Source organism: Alosa sapidissima, chromosome 6 (genome assembly GCF_018492685.1).
Source record: "Alosa sapidissima isolate fAloSap1 chromosome 6, fAloSap1.pri, whole genome shotgun sequence".
In the NCBI taxonomy this organism is placed as follows: Eukaryota; Metazoa; Chordata; class Actinopteri; order Clupeiformes; family Clupeidae; genus Alosa; species Alosa sapidissima.
This window is the reverse complement of record NC_055962.1, coordinates 38,566,339-38,588,394: the sequence shown is the minus strand read 5'-3', so window position 1 is coordinate 38,588,394 and position 22,056 is coordinate 38,566,339. Positions and strand designations below refer to the sequence as shown.

The following is a 22,056-nucleotide window of genomic DNA, read 5'->3' as shown; positions in this document are numbered from 1 at the left end:
ACACACACACACACACACACACTCCAGCACAGACTCACACACACCAACACAAACACACACACACCAGCACAGACTCCCTCACACACACACACACCAACACAGATACACACACACACACCAGCACAGACTCTCTCTCACACACACACACACCAGCACAGATACACACACCAGCACAGACTCTCACACACACACACACACCAACACAGATACACACACACCAGCACAGACTCTCTCACACACACACACACCAGCACAGATACACACACACACACCAACACAGACTCTCACACACACACACACACACACACCAGCACAGACTCTCTCACACACACACACACCAGCACAGACTCTCACACACACACACACACACACCAACACAGACACACACACACACACACCAGCACAGACTCTCTCTCACACACACACACCAACACAGATACACATACACACACCAGCACAGACTCTCTCACACACACACACACCAACACAGACACACACACACACACACACCAGCACAGACTTCCTCTCTAAACCAATCCTCTCATCAGATTGTGTGTGTGTGTGTGTGTGAGAGAGAAAGAGAGAGAGAGAAATAGATAGAGGTAATCTGTGTGTGTGTGTGTCTTGTAGGGACTCCGTTGATGATAAAATGACGTCACACCTATGGATGATGAATCTTCTGCCCTTCTGAGTGTGTGTGTGTGTGTATATGCGTGTGTATATGTGTGTATGTGTGTGTGTATATGTGTGTGTCTGTGTATATGTGTGTGTGTGTGTGTGTGTGTATGTGTGTGTGTGTGTGTGTGTATATGGGTGTGTATATGTGTGTCTGTGTGGTGTGTGTGTATGTGTGTGTGTGTGTGTATATGTGTGTTTGTGTCTGTGTGTGTGTGTGTGTATGTGTCAATGGACATGCTTACGTCAGAGCTACTCATGCTGCATGATTTCCATGGTAAGGAGAATGGGGTTGATGTGTGTGTGTGTGTGTGTGTGTGTGTGTGTGTGTGTGTGTGTGTAAGGCTCAGGGGAATGGGGCTGATGTGTGATGACTGGAGACAAGGCTGTTGTATAAGCAGATGCTTCAGTGCTTCAGCTTACTCTGCTTATTCTCTCTCTTTTACTCACACACACACACACACACACACACACACACACACACACACACACCAATCAGTAAGGACAGTCTTGCTTAAAGGTGCACTATGAGGTCCTGCATGATTTCAGTGCGATTTCATTTTGATCCGCTTATAAACTGTGTTTTTCTGTCAAAGTGAATATGTGAATATGTCAGGTGTGTGTGCGTGTGTGTGTGAATTCATCTATCTGGTGCGTGGACCGACTGCCTCAATGCTTGCCTATCCTCTACTGTGTGCGTGTGTGTGTGTAAGTATGTGTGTGTGTGAGTATGTGTGTGAGAGTATGTGTACGTGTGTGTGTCTGTGTGAGAAAGAGTTTGAATTCATCTATTTGGTGTGTGGAGTTGACTGACTGCCTCAGCACTCACCGTTCCCTTGATGTGTGTGTGTTTGTGTGAGAGAGTATGTGTGTGTGTGTGGTGTGTGTTTGTGTGTGTGCGTTTGTGTGTGTGTGTGCGTTTGTGTGTGTGTGTTTGTGTGTGAGTGTGTCTGTGTGTGTGTGCCTGTAAATTCATCTCATCTGCTCTGTGGAGTTGACTGACTGCCTCAACGCTCACCATTCCCCTGCTGAACCCTGCGGTCACTAAGACCCTGCTGAACCCTGCGGTCACTAAGACCCTGCGGTGTACGTCCACTGTAGCTCATTGCTCCTGCCCTATTCTGAACATCCTCAACACACACCATCTCAGAGCTGTGTGTGTGTAAGGATAATATACCATAGTGTGTGTTTGTGTGTGTGCACCATACCTGGTGCCAGAGCTGTAGTGTGTGTGTGTGTGTGTGTGTGTGTATGTGTGTGTGTGTGTGTGTGTGTGTGTGTGTGTGTGTGCGCGTGTGCACCATACCTGGTGTCAAAGTTGTAGTGTGTGTGTGTGTGTATGTGTGTGTGTGTGTGTGTGTGTGTGTGTGTGTGCACCATACCTGGTGCCAGAGCTGTAGTGTGTGTGTGTGTGTGTGTGTGTGTGTGTGTGCCCACTTTACTCTATGTAAAAGCATATATGTGAGTGTGTGTGTCTTAACTATAGCGTGCGCGCGTGTGTGTGTGTGAGTCTGTGTGCGTGCATGTGTGTGTGTGAGTCTGTGTGTGTGTGTGTGTGTATGAGTCTGTGTGCGTGCGTGCGTGTGTGAGTCTGTGTGCGTGTGTGTGTGAGTCTGTGTGCGTGCGTGTGTGAGTCTGTGTGCGTGCGTGTGTGAATCTGTGTGCGTGCGTGCGTACGTGCGTGTTCATTACACACTGGGCTATATGGAGACTGGTGACTCCAGAAAGATGGCCCCTTTTAATTAAGACCAACAGAGCAATGGAACAATCCATAAACACACACACACACACACACAATCAATCTTTCAGGCCGCGCAGGTGTTTCATCAGTGTGTTTGTCAAAGCAATTAACCCACCATCAAAACAATCTTACACACACACGCACACATATACATGCGCCCACAAACACACACACACACCATCAAAACAATCTTACACACACACACACACATATACATGCGCCCACACACACACACACACCCACCATCAAAACAATCTTACACACACACACACACATACATACGCCCACAACAGCCATACACACACACACACACACCCACCATCAAAACAATCTTACACACACACACACACATATACATGCGCCCACACACACACACACACACACACACACCATCAAAACAATCTTACACACACACACACACACACCATCAAAACAATCTTACACACACACACACACACACACACATATACATGCGCCCACACACACACACACACACACCATCAAAACAATCTTACACACACACACACACATATACATGCGCCCACACACACACACACACACACCATCAAAACAATCTTACACACACACACACACACACCATCAAAACAATCTTACACACACACACACACATGCGCCCACACACATACATACGCCCCCACAACAGCCATACACACACACACACACCCACCATCAAAACAATCTTACACACACACACACACACATTTACATGCGCCCACACACACACACACACACACCATCAAAACAATCTTACACACACACACACACACACATGCGCCCACACACACACACACACACACACACACACACACACACCATCAAAACAATCTTACACACACACACACACACACATATACATGCGCCCGCCCACACACACACACACACACACACACCCACCATCAAAACAATCTTACACACGCCCACACACACACATATACATGCGCCCACACACACACACACACCCACCATCAAAACAATCTTACACACCCACAAACACACACGCACACATATACATGCACACCCCCCCCCCCCCCCCCCCCACACACACACACACATATACATGCGCCCACACACACACACCATCAAAACAATCTTACACACACACACACACGCACACATATACATGCGCCCACACACACACACACACAAACACACACACACATATACATGCGCCCCCCCCCCCCCACACACACACACACGAAACACACACACTCAGCAGGAAGAGCAATAACCTTTGTCTACATGGCTTTTTAGTTATTGAATTTTATCTGTTTCCAGGGAAAGCAATTAGGCTGTTTAAATAGCTTTGCTCTGCTTTTAAACGTGCACACACATACAGACACACACTCACACACACATACAGACACACACTCACACACACACACAGACACACACTCACACACACACACAGCGGCTGTGTCTCAGATGCTAGGAAAGACAGAGGCGGTGTGAGTTCTTATGAGGTGTGTGTGTGTGTACGTCTATTAGCATGAGCTTTGTGTGTGTGTGTGCTTGTACGTGTGAGTGTGTGTGTATGTGTATTACCATGAGGTGTGTGTGTGCGTATGTTATCATAAAGTGTGTGTGTGTGTGCATGTACGTGTGAGTGTGTATTATTATCATGAGGTGTGTATATAGGTGTGCATGTGCATGTGAGTGTGTGTCTATGTGTATTACCATGAGGTGTGTGTATGTCTGTGTGTGTACGTCTACTAGTATGAGCTTTGTGTGTGTGTGTGCATGTACGTGTGAGTGTGTGTGTGTATTATCATGAGGTATGTGTGTGTGTGCATGTGCGTGTGAGTGTGGGTGTGTATTATCATGAGGTGTGTGTGCGTTTGTGTATTACCATGAGGTGTGTGTACGTCTCTGTGTGTACATTTACTAGCATGAGGTGTGTGCATGCACGTGTGTGTGTGTGTGTGTGTGTACGTGTATTTGCCATTATAATCAGTTACATTTCCAACCCATTATATTCAGTCGGCAGGTCAGTTGCAGTTGGCATGCACGTGTGTGTGTGTGTGTGTGTGTGTGTGTGTGTGTGTGTGTGTGTGCATGTATTAGCCATTATATTCAGTTACATTTCAAACCCATTATATTCAGTTGGCAGTGCAGGTGTGTATATCTATGTGTGTGCACACACGTGTGTGTACAGTATGTGTGTGTGTGTGTGTGTGTGTGTGTATTACCCATTATAGTTGGCAGGTCAGAATATCCTCAACCTCATTACTGGCTGTGTGTGTGTGTGTGTGTGTGTGTGTGTGTGTGTGTGTGTGTGTGTGTGTGTATTCAGTTGGCAGGTCAGGTGCTTTTATCCACAAAAACCTTACAAATGAGGAGAAACAATCTTTAATAAATTAGGAGACCTATTTACAATGAGATGTGTCTGTGTGTTTGTGTGTGTGTGTTGGATGCCGCTGTGACTTCGAAGTCGAATTTGCTGTTTCTGATTCTGTTGACATGGAAACCATTAAAAAGGAAGAGTGCTACCTACTCATGTGGGATGGCGTAGAGATGGATCTGAGTCTCTTCAGCGCGCCATTGTCACTATGATAGACTGAGACGCTGATGTCCACTGATGCCCGCTCCTGTCACTATGATAGACTGAGACGCTGATGCCCACTGATGCCCGCTCCTGTCACTATGATAGACTGAGACGCTGATGCCCACTGATGCCCGCTCCTGTCACTATGATAGACTGAGACGCTGATGCCCACTGATACCCGCTCCTGTCAGAGCCGAGTTTTCCATTAAATGATCCTCTAGCATCTTTGTTGTGCCCTCTGGCAGGTCTGAGATGAAGCAGTTAAAACAAACAAACAAACAAGCAAACAAACAAACTGCAGCTGAATATGCAAACAAATGGATTAATAGGAAGAATATTTCACACACTGATGACGAGTTACAGACGAGCCGTGATGATGAGTTACAGACACCCTGGTGATCCACACACACACACACACACACTCACCACGATCATCTTCTCCACCCTGGTGATGCACACACACACACACACACTCACCACGATCATCTTCTCCACCCTGGTGATGCATTTGCCGAAGATGGTGCCCAGCTGGTCCCCAACGCCGGCGAGCAGGAAGCCGAAGAGCGGAATGCCCAGCAGAGCGTAGATAATGCAGAAGATCCGCCCGCCCTCCGTGTGTGGGGAAATGTTCCCAAACCCTGCAGATACACACATTTGAATTCTTTATTTAAATCCACAAATCATATTACAACAGACAGGATTCTAATATTTCAAGAGATAAGATAGGGCTTTGTCACTCAATGGTGTTCAGGGGTACAAAAATCATCTCCTGCGCCATACTGCAAGGCTGCCTATAACTGCAGATATGGAGCAACACTTTGCTAGCTGTTTTGTTTTTCTGCTGGAGAGCCCTGCCAGCCTTAACCCACTGGAAACAAGTTTGTAGACATGCCCCAAGCTGCCAAAGATCAACACCACTAGCTTGCACTGATAGCCTAGGTCACATAGTTTTGTCCGTATGGGTTGGTACTTCATGATTTTGTCATTAAAAGCCATATCCATGTAGAGATCGTATACACATCCTATTTCAAGTACAAGTACTTCCCTTCTGTCTCGGTCTAAAAACACAACATCAGGGGTGTTAGGGATGTTACAAAACACATCAGTGGAGCTGTTAAACCATTCTGGCATAATACGTGAATGTTTGTACATGGTCACATTATCTGGAAGTACATCCTTAACAGTGTTAGCAATAAGGTTAACAATCCGGTCGTGGCGTGCAGTATAAAGTCCTTTGTACATAGTACAGACAATATGGGCAACTGATTCGAGGTGATGGTCAGAGTCTGAGTGCATTATACAGTGTGGATGGTGGATTGCAGGGTACCATAATGCAAAGTTGTATTTGGTGGGTAGCACCTGTAGTCTGGCTTTGACAGTGAAACAGAGGATGTCCTCCCCAACAGCGGCATTTGTGAACATGGAGTGTGAAACAGAGTGGTCGGCAAAGTGTAGGCATGCCAACTTTCCCTGCATTCTGAGTCCAGTCCAGTGTTGTTTGGTGTCTGTTTGTTTTATGTTAAGAAGGAATCTCCTTGCTCTTGTATTCGGTAGTGTGTGTTGTGCCTCGTTTTGATATACAGTAGCCTCTGCTGTTACAGATGAGTCTGTGACAACTGCATCAGATGCTTGTGGTGCTGTGTGTGAGTTGTGTTGTGTCCATTCCAGTTTGACGGACATTCTGTTGCACAGATCATTTAGGTCCGGCCAGTCTGATCGGACTCCAAAGCCTGCAGCTTGTGTGTCCAGTTTCCCGCTGCTTTTCCTCCTAAAGCCTAGGAAGCTGTCCTGGTCTGGTTTGGCCAGAGGGACCTTCCTCTTCCTGAGGTCCAGCAGGAGGGAAGCTCTGGCTAGCTCTCTGACAGTGGCATCGTCATTGTTGAGCATGCAGATGATGTGTGTCAGCCTGGTGGCAGTGTATACCCATTCCACGTTTGGGACACCCAGCCCCCCCTCTTTGTGTGAGAGGAAGATGAGGTCCCGGTAGAGTGAGAGTTCAGCCCCAGCCATTTTCTGACAGCCTGGACGGTTTTATTGTTCATGTCGCGTAGGACATTTTGCGGGATGTGGACGTTTGCAAAGAGGTGTTGTACCTTTGCCAGGGCCACCTCTCTGATAGCGTCCAGTTTCATGACTACAGGGAGGGGGGAGGAGTCGATTAGGTCGATCCTGTTCTTATAGGCATGGCATAGCTCCTGTACCTGCTCCCCCCACTCCCCTGCAATGTTGATGTTATGGCCAAGATAGGTGTATGACTCGTGGCGTGCGTAGACTCTGATGGGCTGCCCCATGATGGTGAAGGAGGGGGGTTTGTCCGATTTGGCTTTATACCAGCGGTTGCCACCGCTGCGTCGCTCATATAGTGCTGCACACTTTGTGTGTTTTACCTCCAGTTTTGACCAGCGAAGAAATTAGTCTGTTCTGGCCAACATATTATGTATGACGCCCTCATCACTGGAGGAAATCTCTACGTCGTCTGCATACCCCTGAACAGGGTTTGGGGATCTGGTATGAGGTGGTGCGCACTGACAGAGCCACTTGAGCCACTGGTTAATGGCAAGGATGAAGTTCACCGCACTCCAGGGGCAGCCTGTTTTAATCCCAACCTGGAGAGGAATGGGCTGAGTTGGTGTCCACAGATCACCTGCAGAAAGGATCCCCTATATACATCCGTTATGATGTCTACAAAGGGCTGGGGTAGATGGATCTCCTCCAGTGCACTCAGCATCATTTTGTGTGATAGTGTTCCAAAGGCATCTCTAAAATCCAGGAATACAGTATAAAGTTTACATGATTCGTGTTTAAAATCATCCACTCCAGTTTTAAGGCAGAACACATGCTCGTTCATACCCTGTCTGTCTATATAGGCTTTTTGTTTGGGTGAGAGGATGCCTGTGTCTACAAGCCATGGGAGGATGCGGGCAAGCAGACATTTCATAAATATTTAGTAAATGGTGGGAAGGAGAGAAATGTCCCTCCATGTGGATGGGTCGTTTGGAATGTTGTCTTTCTTAGGTACTCTATGGATGAGGGCCCCCTTCCGTGATCCTGGCACCTTAGCATTAATCAGGCAGGTGTTAAATAAATACGTTAGTATTTGGGTGGACTGGGGTTTTCTGGCTTTGATGGTCTCGTATGTCACCCCATCGTATCCACTGGCTCTGTTATTTGGCAGGTGGGAAATAACTTTATCTACTTCTTCAAAAGTGAAATTAGCAGTAGATGGGTAATAATCTGGGGTGACTGTATCTATGCTTGTGGACCAAGGGGGCGTGGTCAGCGTTTGAGTCGGGCCTGGTTGGCATATAGTACTTATAAACGTCAGTGGTGTCATTGGCAGTAGGCGGGGGGAGGGGCACAATGGCTTTAGACCTGCGGTGCTGCCATAGGTATGACAGTTTGTCTCTGCTTACTGTCTTTTGGGGTTTGTGCCGTTCGTCTGCTGTCCTTCTGCTAAGGGATGACGTCTCTCACAGAGATCAGCTGTTTCCAGGAAGTGAGGGAAGCCGGTGTAGGCTCCATTAGATGTGTATCACTCAAGGGAAACTTTTTAAGAATTCGCGTCACGTATTTCAGGAGTTGTAATCCAAACTCTTTCCCGTTGTTGTTTCGTGCGCGGAATATTCCGTTTCGGAAGAAAACTCCGGTTAGGATGGATACCACCTTACTCCACTTCGCTGGATCTCCGGAGCAGGAAAAGTAAGTTCTTTCTTGGAGTAGCTTAGTATCCAATGATTTCCTGAATAGTAGTTGTCAAAATCCACAGGTGAGTCTTCATTGCCCGATGATGGTTGCGGTACGGGGTCATGGGTTTTCGCCAGTTGTTTGTAGATGCGGCCACTGGCCAGGGCTTGTTTAAAGGAACAATCCACCCAATGTCAGTAGTAATATATGTTCTTACCTTAGCTGTCACGAGTTGAGTCATACCTCTCCCGTGTCGGTACGTCCACTTAAACGCTCTGGTGCGCGGCTGGACTGTGTTAGCATGTTGCTATGCTAGCGGGCTTTGCCGTAACTAGCCGTAGAAGTAATCAAAAACATCCACGTTTTCCCGACTTAAATACAGTTGCACGAGTAGTTGATAGAAATGTCTACAGCCACGCAACATGAAACGTGGCAATTTTCCAAGCGAATAAACAGGAGAACTACAATGTGTGGCGCAATAGCACTTGGGAGTACTTTGACCTAGGGTAGTAGTATTGTTAACACCTAATTGTAGATCCTATCCACCACAGAGTTTAGAATCCATGCTGGATCGACCCTCAGCCTCTCCCTCCCTCTGAGCGAGAGAGAGGCACACACACTAGAGATGCGCTGATGGGCTATTATTTCAACCATAACTGCATAGCATAACAACATCCACATGCAATAATACAACAACAACGTCTACTATGACCTATTCATACAGCCCTATACAGGCTAAAGTTACCTTGTTTTGTGCTTGACGTCTTTGTGAAAATTGTAAATAGCCTGGTGGCAGCTAATGGGATACTGTGCATAGTTGGGAAGGTATGGTGGGCCAATTTGGTGTGAATACACATTACACACACACACACAGGGAAATTTTCTCTCGTTGTTGAGCCTGATTGTACGCACAGTGCGTACGGACGTACACCTGCAGGCGCGCCTGCACACACACACACACACACACACACACACACACACACACACACACACACACACACAGGGCCGGATAAGAGCCATATCAGGGCCACATCAGAGCCATATCAGGGCAGCATTAGGGCCGCATCAGAGCCATATCAGGGCCACATCAGAGCCATATCAGGGCCGCATCAGAGTCATATCAGGGCCACATCAGAGCCACATCAGGGCCGCATCAGAGTCATATCAGGGCCACATCAGAGCCATATCAGGGCCACATTAGGGCCATATCAGGGCCACATCAGAGCCACATCAGGGCCGCATCAGAGCCACATCAGGGCCGCATCAGAGTCATATCAGGGCCGCATCAGAGCCATATCAGGGCCACATCAGAGCCATATCAGGGCCGCATCAGAGCCCATCTGTGATGTGTCTCAGTACCAAATCTCTCAGACCCCCCCACTGGCTTTGTGCTTTAGTACCAGAAAATACCACACAGACACACACACACACACACATTGGAACATCAACAACACTGCAGACAAACACACACACACTAAGAATAACACCCCACATACACACGTACACAGACTGAGAACAAAGAACGACTAGAAAAGCCTCGATTCCCAGATGGCCCTCGTCAAAATCCACCCAAGTGGAGGGAAACTCACTACACAGCTCAAACCACTGCAGAGTTCTTTTATGTTGTCTGTGTATGCAGACAAGGACAAAGAAAATGAAGGCGAAACCACACACCTCAGCAAACACACACACACACACACACACAGATACACACTGTACTAGCGGTTTCCCAGCTGCTGTGAAATGTGGGTGTTTTCATAAATAATGAAGATACTGCAGCAGCAATATTCACTACAATAGTCCAGCACTGAGCTCACCTCACACACACACACCGTCCACACACACACACACCATATGCACACACACACACCATACGCACGCACACACACACACACCATACGCACATACACACACTATAATAGTCCAGCACTGAGCTCACCTCACACACACACACACCGTCCACACACACACACACCATACGCACACACACACACACTACAATAGTCCAGCACTGAGCTCACCTCATCTGCTCTCTATTACACACACACACACCTCATCTGCTCTCTACTGCACACACACACACACACACACCGTACACACACACACTACAATAGTCCAGCACTGAGCTCACCTCATCTGCTCTCTATTACACACACACCATACGCACACACACCATACGCACACACACACACTACAATAGTCCAACACTGAGCTCACCTCATCTGCTCTCTACTACACACACACACACACACACCGTACACACACACCGTACACACAACACACCGTACACACACACACACTACAATAGTCCAGCACTGAGCTCACCTCATCTGCTCTCTACTGCACACACACACACACCGTACACACACACACAAACCATACGCACACACACACACTACAATAGTCCAGCACTGAGCTGACCTCATCTGCTCTCTACTGCACACACACACACACTGTACACACACACACACACCGTACACACACACACACACACATACATACTCACACACACACACACACAAACACACTGTACACACACATACATCGTACACACACACACACACTACAATTGTCCAGCACTGAGCTCACCTCATCTGCTCTCTACTGCACACACACACTGTACACACACACACCGTACACACACACACACATACTCACACACACACACACACATACTCACACACACACACAAACACACTGTACTCACACATACATCGTACACACACACACACACACTACAATAGTCCAGCACTGATCTCACCTCATCTGCTCTCTACTACACACACACACACACCGTACACACACACACACACCATACGCACACACACACACTACAATAGTCCAGCACTGAGCTGACCTCATCTGCTCTCTATTACACACACACACCATACGCGCACACACACACTACAATAGTCCAGCACTGAGCTCACCTCATCTGCTCTCTACTGCACACACACACACACTGTACACACACACACACCGTACACACACACACACACACACATACATACTCACACACACACACACATACTCACACACACACACACACATACTCACACACACACACACACAAACACACTGTACTCACACATACATTGTACACACACACTACAATAGTCCAGCACTGAGCTGACCTCATCTGCTCTCTATTACACACACACACCGTACACATACACACACACACACACACTACAATAGTCCAGCACTGAGCTCACCTCATCTGCTCTCTACTGCACACACACACTGTACACACACACACACCGTACACACACACACACACATACATACTCACACACACACACATACTCACACACATACACACACATACTCACACACACACACACACACAAACACACTGTACTCACACATACATCGTACACACACACCGTACACACACACACTACAATAGTCCAGCACTGAGCTCACCTCATCAGCTCTCTATTACACACACACACACACACACCGTACACACAACACACGTACACACGTTAACGATTCCACTAACGATTCCGAACATCCATTCCCACGTCACAGTATGTGAAATTTAGAAATTTTGATGTGGTTGATGTGGTGCTGCTGGGATTGATGTGGTGCTGCTGTGGTTGATGTGGTGTTGATGTGGTTGATGTGGTGCTGCTGTGGTTGATGTGGTGTTGATGTGGTTGATGTGATGTTGATGTGGTTGATGTGGTGCTGCTGTGGTTGATGTGGTGCTGCTGTGGTTGATGTGGTGTTGATGTGGTGCTGCTGTGGTTGATGTGGTGTTGATGTGGTACTGCTGTGGTTGATGTGGTGCTGCTGTGGTTGATGTGGTGTTGATGTGGTGCTGCTGTGGTTGATGTGGTGTTGATGTGGTGCTGCTGTGGTTGATGTGGTGTTGATGTGGTGCTGCTGTGGTTGACGTGGCGCTCCTTGATGGTGCAGCTGTGGCCCAGATGCTGAACCCTAGTACAGATCCTTCCAGGACTACGCAGACAATGTTTGTGCCATATGCAAAATCACAGCTTAAAAATGCAAATCGACTTGATATTATCTGGGATGTCTACTTGCCTGATAGTCTAAAAGGCACAACAAGAGAGAAGAGAGGGAAGGGAATTAAATGACATGTGTTACTCTTCTCTCCTGCACACTGGGACTTAGCCAGTATTGCTCCATGAACTCATGAAGAAGCAGACACACACGTTTCAGATGCCGTTAAGAAGGGATTACAGGAAGTGATTATTTGCACCGTTGACACAGATGTTGTCCTGGCTGTAGCCATGTTTAGAAAGATCAAACCAGAGGAAATTTGGACTGCTTTTGGTACAGGTGCAAACCAGAGGAAATGTGGACTGCTTTTGGTACAGGTGCAAACCAGAGGAAATGTGGACTGCTTTTGGAACAGGTGCCAAAAGTACCTTAGGCTACCTTAGGTTACTTTGATCTTGCATAATTTTATTCAGCTTTGGTGTAGGTAACGTAAGGTAAAGTAATAATAATAATAATAACAATAATCTCTAACTAAACTAACACGTGCATATTTCTGTATTGCGACCATTGTAGCCTACAGTTGTTACAGCGCGTAACAGTCGTTTTACTCCCCGTATGCGCTCATTTTAATAGGCTCTGCTCCTGCCTAGATTCAAACTCAGAAATGCCTGAAAGTTGCAGACCTGTTCTGGAAATACGTGCATTAACCCACTCGACTGTCAGACAACGCTATCTGCTTCGAGTAGGCCTATTAGGTAGGACTGTACAGTCCTCAGTACACAGTACAGTACAGTACACTCCTCAGTCCTACTCGAAGCAGATAGCGTTGTCTGACAGTCGAGTGGGTTAATGCACGTATTTCCAGAACAGGTCTGCAACTTTCAGGCATTTCTGAGTTCGAATCTAGGCATAAGTTATATATTTGATATGATTTTAATATCTCACCACAAAAACCAGAAATGTGTCATAAATCACAGTGCATTGAATGAATGGTCTGAAGGTTAATAGATATTATGATTATGATGATATCCAGACACCCAATGGGCCTGCCTGACATAGCGCCACCACCTGGCCAAGCAGGAAATGTGCCAGAAATGGACAATGCCTTAACTGATTGATCTGAAACTTTACAAAATATTGGATATCATTATTGTGATGATATTCACATGTGTAATTCACATGCCTAGCATAGCGCCACCATCTGGCCAAGCAAGAAATGTGCCAAAAATGCTTTGACTGATTTATCTGAAATTTTACACAAAATTAGATATCATGATGATGAAATTCAAATGTCTTATTAACATGCCTTACATAGCGCCACCAATTGGCAAGATAAGGAATGTGTTTTTTCCACGTCTGTTGGATATCACCATCAGATGCATCAGATTAATCAGATTAGCACACACATCAAATATGTACATTTCAGAAGCGCACCACGTCTGTGCTTTGTTGGATTCTGAAATGTCACGGGTTGCGGCCCGCAGGTGCTCGGGCCCACCATTGCCGCTTGCGGCTATATTTATTATTATTATTACTTTACCTTACGTTACCTACACCAAAGCTGAATAAAATTATGCAAGATCATAATTAGCCTATGGCTCTGATGTTCTGCGATTTTTGTTTTTAGATCATTTCAAACAAATCATTAGTCTAACGTGACGGCATCACCTTTGATGGACATTTATTTCCTTTCGTCTATATTTGACGATGAGGGATTAACATGAATGTCTATCTGACGGACCCCCACGTCGGAAAACAACGCAAAAGGTACCATGCGTCAGACCTTTGACGAGTAGGGAGTGAGACTGTGTTACATATGGTAGATGGTTCACACAGAAATTCTTCTTACACTTCCTTCGCCTTCAAAGTAATCAAAGTTAAATATTTATTTATGTATTATTATTAATATCATCCTCACAAGTGATATCAAGTCGTGTTAATGTTGAAACTACCAGACATGATCATGTTCAAACACAGTAAAACAAAACAAAAAAGTTATAGCCTAGATCTTCTTTCCACTTTTTCGACCTATACGGTCAATCCATCGAAAACCTCTGAAATGATTATCGTTAGTGCTGTTTTACATTAGGTTTACTTGCCTCTATGCAATGCTTTACCTTAACATATAGTAAATAGTATTGTAGGCTACATAGCTTTGTTCATGAATTTCTGTGCTGGCTGGACTGAGCTTCTTATCCAAACAATAAGGTTATCTCCCTACGGTGCGTTAGCTTCCCTACAACCGGACATGCTAAACATTCTTCTTACGGGAACCCAACGTTACGTACGAGGTAGTCGAGTCTGTTTGCTTTGGTCAACTGAGTCAGAACTCACTTTAGATTGGGGAGCTGCAGAACAACTAACAAACTAAGAAAGAAAATAAGAAAAATGTAATAAATCTAATCTAAATGATAAACTATACGTTTAAGTTTATATGGGGGTTTTGACATCTATAAGCTTACCATTAATAAACATGTATGCTGTGCATGAATTACACAGTGCATACAATATATTTTGAGTGTCTTATGCACTATTTGTAAGTAAACTGTTATCTGATGGCTTCTGAATATATAACTTAACAATTAGTAATACATTGAAAACGGTTTATTAATATGTTTTTAAATTACTTATAAACTACTTATAATTTACTAATATTGTCTAATGATAGTAAATAGCTAACTAACCATTTAATAAAACCTTTTATTACACGGCTCTTCATAATGCTGCTGAATGCTCCATTCACTTGAATGGGCCTTCCCAACATTCAGCGGTCTGCTAATTCTGAATAACAGACCGTTGCTAAGTATAACAGACCGCTGTCAAGGAAAATGGGCTTTGTGCTTCTATTTCACGTCTTTCATATTACTGCGCAAGTAGTCCGGCCACTTATCACTTTAGAATACTCCGTTGCTAAGCTACGCGACTTGACCTGCAGATACTTTGTAACAGACAAACTTCCAATACATCCGGCGCAATGGATGAGTTTAATATTAGTTTTAATATTCTTGGAGATTACCCAGATTTCGATTCTTGGATGAAGGCTGAGTTGTCTTCACCAGTTAAGAAAAGAAAACAACACAGAGGAAGGCAAAGAAGTGAAACGACACAAACATCTGGACGACAGAGACAGAGACCATGAGACCATGTCTATGAGAGAACCGACATGAAATCAATACCAAACGGACCACGGTATGGGCCATGTCAGTTTTCAAAGACTGGTTAGTGGGGAAAAAATGTCGGTAGACTTTGCTGATTATAATGCAGAGTCTCAATCAGGTGCTACGTTCTTTTTATCCATCGGTGCAAAATGCCAACGGAAAGACCTACTCAATTGCGAGTTACATGGCAATTAGGGCAGGGATATCTCCACATTTCACAACCCTTGATATAATGATATAATGCCACGTTCAAATCAAGCAACGATGTTTTCAAATCTGTAGTTAAAGATCTACGGAAAAAGGGCAAAGACGTCAGCCAGCATCACCCCCCCCCCCCCCCCCCCCCATCTCGACGAAAGACCTACAACTGCTGCTCAGCCACCCAGATGTGCTCTCTCCCAACACAGCTCGTGGACTCGTCAGGAAGGTGTGGTTTGATGTACAGCTACATCTGGCAAGACGAGGCAGAGAGGGCAATCGGGACCTCACTCAAGACTCTTTCCTTCTAAAGAAAGACGAGAATGGCAACGAATATATCACTCTCGCATACAACGCTGCGACAAAAAATCACAAAGACCGTGAGCAAGATGCCAAAGACCGGTGCAGAGCAAATTACCGGGGATGCATCTTGGCGGAGCCTGACAACCCAACCTGCCCAACAACCCAACCTGCCCAACAACCCAAACTGCCCCGTGGCCAGCTTTAAAAAGTATCGCTCCCTTTGCCCCCCTGACGCCACATCTTTCTACCTGCACCCTCTCAAAAAGGACCAGCTGATTCTAAACCAAGAAGCTGTATGGTACTCTCGGGAACCCATGGGTCATAATTACCTTGGGCAAATGTTACCCCAAATCAGCCAGGCAGCAGGTCTCTCCCGAAAATATACAAACCATAGCCTGCGCAGCACAGCTGTCCAACTCCTGTCTCAGGCTGGTCTGGAGAGTCGCGAAATAATGTCTGTGACTGGGCACAGATGTGAGGGGAGTCTGAGGAGCTACTGGACTCCATCACTGACAGAGAGAGAAAAGTGGAGCAAAGTCCTCTCCTCTCATCCCGGCAATGGCAGCAAATCCGGTGAGCCATAACTACATAGCCTTACATAGCCTAACTGAGTTGACATTTTAAACATCAGGCTAACAGCGGTTGTTTTCTCAGGTGTGTCAATGACAGAGCCCCGCCAAGAAGCAGATGAAGAAAGAAACATCAACATCCCCAAAGAAATCCCATTCTCATTGTCCCATTTTACTATAAATGGCAATGTTCAGTTCAACTTCAATAATAAATAGGGTGTTCTTTCGAACGTTGCCATTAGGCTATTTAACGGCCTATTTAGCAACCCCCCCCCCCCCCTTCTTTTTGCGTGGAAGCGACAATCACCTTTCAATCATTAAAATTATTGTTAAATCAATATTTTGTTGCCGGTGTTGATTGCTTTAGTGGGTAATCGTGTAATAAGCGGGATAATGTATAGAACGCCCGGTCATTGTCGGGAAATAGGTCCCTTCATGGCGGAACAAGTCCGGTCCGCCCTGTCGGGACCTATTTCCCGACAATGACCGGCGTTCTATACATTATCCCTTACGTATATGGTTTGTTAACACACCTAATTGTAAAGCAGTACTCTGTGGCTCTGTTCGAAATGGAAGACAGGTGCGAGCTGTCACACTAGACATGACTTTGGATTGAATGCATCTTTTAAGAATGAGCGTAGCACTCTAGAATCTTTGGTTAACACTACAGTATGACGTTAGCAAAAGCCGGACGTTAAACTAAATTAGCTTACGGAAGCTAGCAGGTTAACGGTAGAAATTAGTTTGACGGACAGTACATATCAGACCAGACGCTATTAATGGTTACAACGATGGTATAATCAGATGGTAAAACATTTATTTCTCGTTACAAATCTACAAATCTAAGAAAAATAATGTCACACAAATCACATTTCAACAGATTCAGCAGCCATTACCGATGTCATCCGACATATTTGTTTACTTTTCACAACTTTCTCAGACGTTGCCGCAAAGGATGATGGGTAATAGGAAGCATGAAGTGAGCATCGATGCTGCCTTCAAAAACGACAGTTATTCAGTAATTCTAAGATATCTTACAAGGCAACAAAATATTTTTTTCGGTTTCGAACCACACTTGTGGCCTCGCTCCCCAGTTAGATATCTTAAAAGGCAGCAGTTTTTCCTGTTTCGAACGGACCCTGTGTCAGTGTTCTAATGGAGAACTTTACTCTGTGTCAGTGTTCTAATGGAGCCAGAGCCGTATATACTGTAGAGAGTTGCGACAACTTAAATGTCGGATGATTGTACAGTGTAACTCTATGGAGTGAATACGTTATGTTGAAATAAATTGCTCATTTTTGCCATTAACAGGCCTATAAATTATATTATCAACGTTTGTCAGTATGTAAAAGGCCCTTACGGAAATATTCCAGTACATATTTATCTTCGATATCTGACCACGTCGCCTAATCAGTTTCTGAGCAGTGTTTACATGGAATGCTAGCGAAAAAGCTACGCTAGGATGAGGTTCGGCTTAAACTTCATTCACTTCTAAAGTAGTGTTAGAACTTTTTTTTACAGATGGTATTACTATAATTTTCCTATGGAATGAGTTATCATACGTCAAAGAGAGAAATTGACATTTACTTCACACAATGTCGAGCAATTATTAGCCCTCCAGTTATGACCTTCAATTATTAGCCCTCCAGTTATGACCTTCAATTATTAGCCCTCCAGTTATGACCTTCAATTATTAGCCCTCCAGTTATGACCTTCAATTATTAGCCCTCCAGTTATGACCTTCTGCTCACATACTTTCTGCCTTTTTGAGTCACAGGGAAAATTGTGCAACGGTTTTCCACTTCCCGGTCCTGCACTGCAGTCACACGCAACAGTTCGCCATTTTTTAAATAAATAATTGTATTTTTTTAATAATTCAGATATGATTTCCTCTGTTCATTGTACTATGGCAATGGGGATCTGCTGAATGTTGGGATGAAACATGGCGTCCATAAAACATGTGACCACCTTGGAAGCAATCGCTAACGAAATAGCTCAAAACATTCGATTCCCTAGTTGTCGTAACCTAAAAGGAATTAATTTGATTGACTGCATGTACCTTGTGAAGTGAAAACAAGTGTTATTCTTTGACAGAATAATTTAATTTTGAGTCAGATTTCCAGTGTTTTGGTAAAGTTAGTGTGTGCAGAGAAAGATGTGTTAGTAGTATATTTAACAAAATGTGTTTTTGAGAAGAAAATTATCCATTTGGCCAGTTGTGTTTTGTAGGTGTGAGTCTGTGTTAAGAGTTTAGAAAAAGTATCTGAAGTATGGGTAAGCGCTTGTTAGCGATTGAAAAAACTGTAGTCAGAGTAACCTAACCTACTACGCTTAGCTCTCCATTAGGCTATACAGTAGTATACCATATTAGTCAGAGTAACCTAGCCTACTACGCTTAGCTCTCCATTAGGCTATACAGTAGTATACCATATTAGTCAGAGTAACCTAGCCTACTACGCTTAGCTCTCCATTAGGCTATACAGTAGTATACCATATTAGTCAGAGTAACCTAGCCTACTACGCTTAGCTCTCCATTAGGCTATACAGTAGTATACCATATTAGTCAGAGTAACCTAGCCTACTACGCTTAGCTCTCCATTAGGCTATACAGTAGTATACCATATTAGTCAGAGTAACCTAGCCTACTACGCTTAGCTCTCCATTAGGCTATACAGTAGTATACCATATTAGTCAGAGTAACCTAGCCTACTACGCTTAGCTCTCCATTAGGCTATACAGTAGTATACCATATTAGTCAGAGTAACCTAGCCTACTACGCTTAGCTCTCCATTAGGCTATACAGTAGTATACCATATTAGTCAGAGTAACCTAACCTACTACGCCTAGCTCTCCATTAGGCTATACAGTAGTATACCATATTAGTCAGAGTAACCTAGCCTACTACGCTTAGCTCTCCATTAGGCTATACAGTAGTATACCATATTAGTCAGAGTAACCTAGCCTACTACGCTTAGCTCTCCATTAGGCTATACAGTAGTATACCATATTAGTCAGAGTAACCTAGCCTACTACGCTTAGCTCTCCATTAGGCTATACAGTAGTATACCATATTAGTCAGAGTAACCTAACCTACTACGCCTAGCTCTCCATTAGGCTATACAGTAGTATACCATATTAGTCAGAGTAACCTAGCCTACTACGCTTAGCTCTCCATTAGGCTATACAGTAGTATACCATATTAGTCAGAGTAACCTAGCCTACTACGCTTAGCTCTCCATTAGGCTATACAGTAGTATACCATATTAGTCAGAGTAACCTAGCCTACTACGCTTAGCTCTCCATTAGGCTATACAGTAGTATACCATATTAGTCAGAGTAACCTAGCCTACTACGCTTAGCTCTCCATTAGGCTATACAGTAGTATACCATATTAGTCAGAGTAACCTAACCTACTACGCCTAGCTCTCCATTAGGCTATACAGTAGTATACCATATTAGTCAGAGTAACCTAGCCTACTACGCTTAGCTCTCCATTAGGCTATACAGTAGTATACCATATTAGTCAGAGTAACCTAGCCTACTACGCTTAGCTCTCCATTAGGCTATACAGTAGTATACCATATTAGTCAGAGTAACCTAGCCTACTACGCTTAGCTCTCCATTAGGCTATACAGTAGTATACCATATTAGTCAGAGTAACCTAACCTACTACGCCTAGCTCTCCATTAGGCTATACAGTAGTATACCATATTAGTCAGAGTAACCTAACCTACTACGCCTAGCTCTCCATTAGGCTATACAGTAGTATACCATATTAGTCAGAGTAACCTAGCCTACTACGCTTAGCGTAGCTCCCCCGCTTAGCTCTGCCTAATAACGAATCGTGCTGAAAGCAGGCAGGCACGCAGCTTTGCTGCTCGTGTTTACACTTGCATGCATGGTGGCGTTTAAGACATTACTGGCAAATTCTGAGTAGCCTGTTTAACACCTAAAGACAGTCATTGTACTTCTCAAGAGGTAATAAAGACAACAGGCTAGCTCTGAATGCTCTAGAGGTAAATTACAGTGAGCCGTTTGAGACGGGAGACCAAAAATAAATAGGCGGTCAATAGTAAAACGATACATTGACTAAAAAAATTGCCGTCGACTAATTTTCATGGTCGACTAAAAATCACGGCAGCACTACAAGACAGTTGTTCTTCTCTAACATCATCAGTAGTACAAACAACACTTGGGTACTATTTTCAACCGTCGAGTTGACTAATCCCGCTTCACAATTGACCTGTCGCTAAGCGCCACCCTTAGAACGCTGATGAGCCAATGACAGTGCAGCCTCAACGGGACTCGGACATCAGCTCGGACAACTCCATAGGAAACAACAGGGAGAAAGGCATGAAATTACAAATGATTGGTTATTTATGGAGTTTATTAACTCAAAAAACCCCGACGGATAACCATGGTCAAACGTTTTGCATGGGGGATGTGTAATGCTGATAGCCGGTACCCCGAGAGGCTAGAAAACGGGGTATATTTTCATCAACAGTAGCCTACAGGACGTCTCTCGCGTTTGCAACAGCTCGACGTAATGTAGGCTACTAAGCCAACAACGTGGGCACAGGTTCCCTGTTAAATCCCAAGATGAAAATGCTCATTAACCAACTACTATATTCTTACTACATCAAATATTAACGTAACCTAACATATCTTAGTATCAATCTTCCACTAGCTAGCTAGCTAGCATTAACGTCAGTGGTTTTTGCACGGTGATTTGCATGGCTACTCGCCACAACTGCTTGTCACCTTGTATGTATTCTAAAGTTTTCAATACACCCCTCCATAGCATAATTAAGTCCCTTTTGATAGCTTCTGGAGGAAAGTAAATCCTGAATCGACCAAAACAAAGCCTGCTCAAAGCCTGCTTTCATATACTGTAAGCGGCCATTGACCACAATGTTTTTCTAATCAAGTCTGGTTTGTTTGACTGAGTTTTCACACGGTAACAATGGGGGGCGGGGCTTAGCGACAGGTCAATTCGGTTTGTAGATTATTTCTCCCTCTTTTAAATTGGAGCGAGCGTGGAGCGATTTCACTGGAGCGGGAGGATTTTGAAGTGGAGCTGGGAGCGAAATTGAGCGTAGCGACCTGACATGAATATATGTGTGCGTGAGTGTATATGTGTGTGCGTGAGTATATATATGTGTGTGTGTGTACCGTGTTTAGGTGAGAAGGGGTCAT

General features: G+C 44.7%; 1 protein-coding gene across 4 annotated transcripts in view; it reads right to left on the bottom strand.

Annotated features, from left to right (window-relative positions):
* Nucleotides 1-22,056, bottom strand: part of kcnk2b (potassium channel, subfamily K, member 2b) — a 69,626-nt gene that overhangs the window by 18,533 nt on the left and 29,037 nt on the right. For 2 of the 4 annotated variants that reach the window (XM_042095774.1, XM_042095777.1), the window contains exon 4: nt 5,406-5,617. In XM_042095774.1, the coding sequence (XP_041951708.1) occupies nt 5,406-5,617 (212 nt within the window). The remainder of the gene's footprint in view (nt 1-5,405; nt 5,618-22,056) is intronic. The other 2 variants (XM_042095775.1, XM_042095776.1) reach the window with 1 other exon arrangement.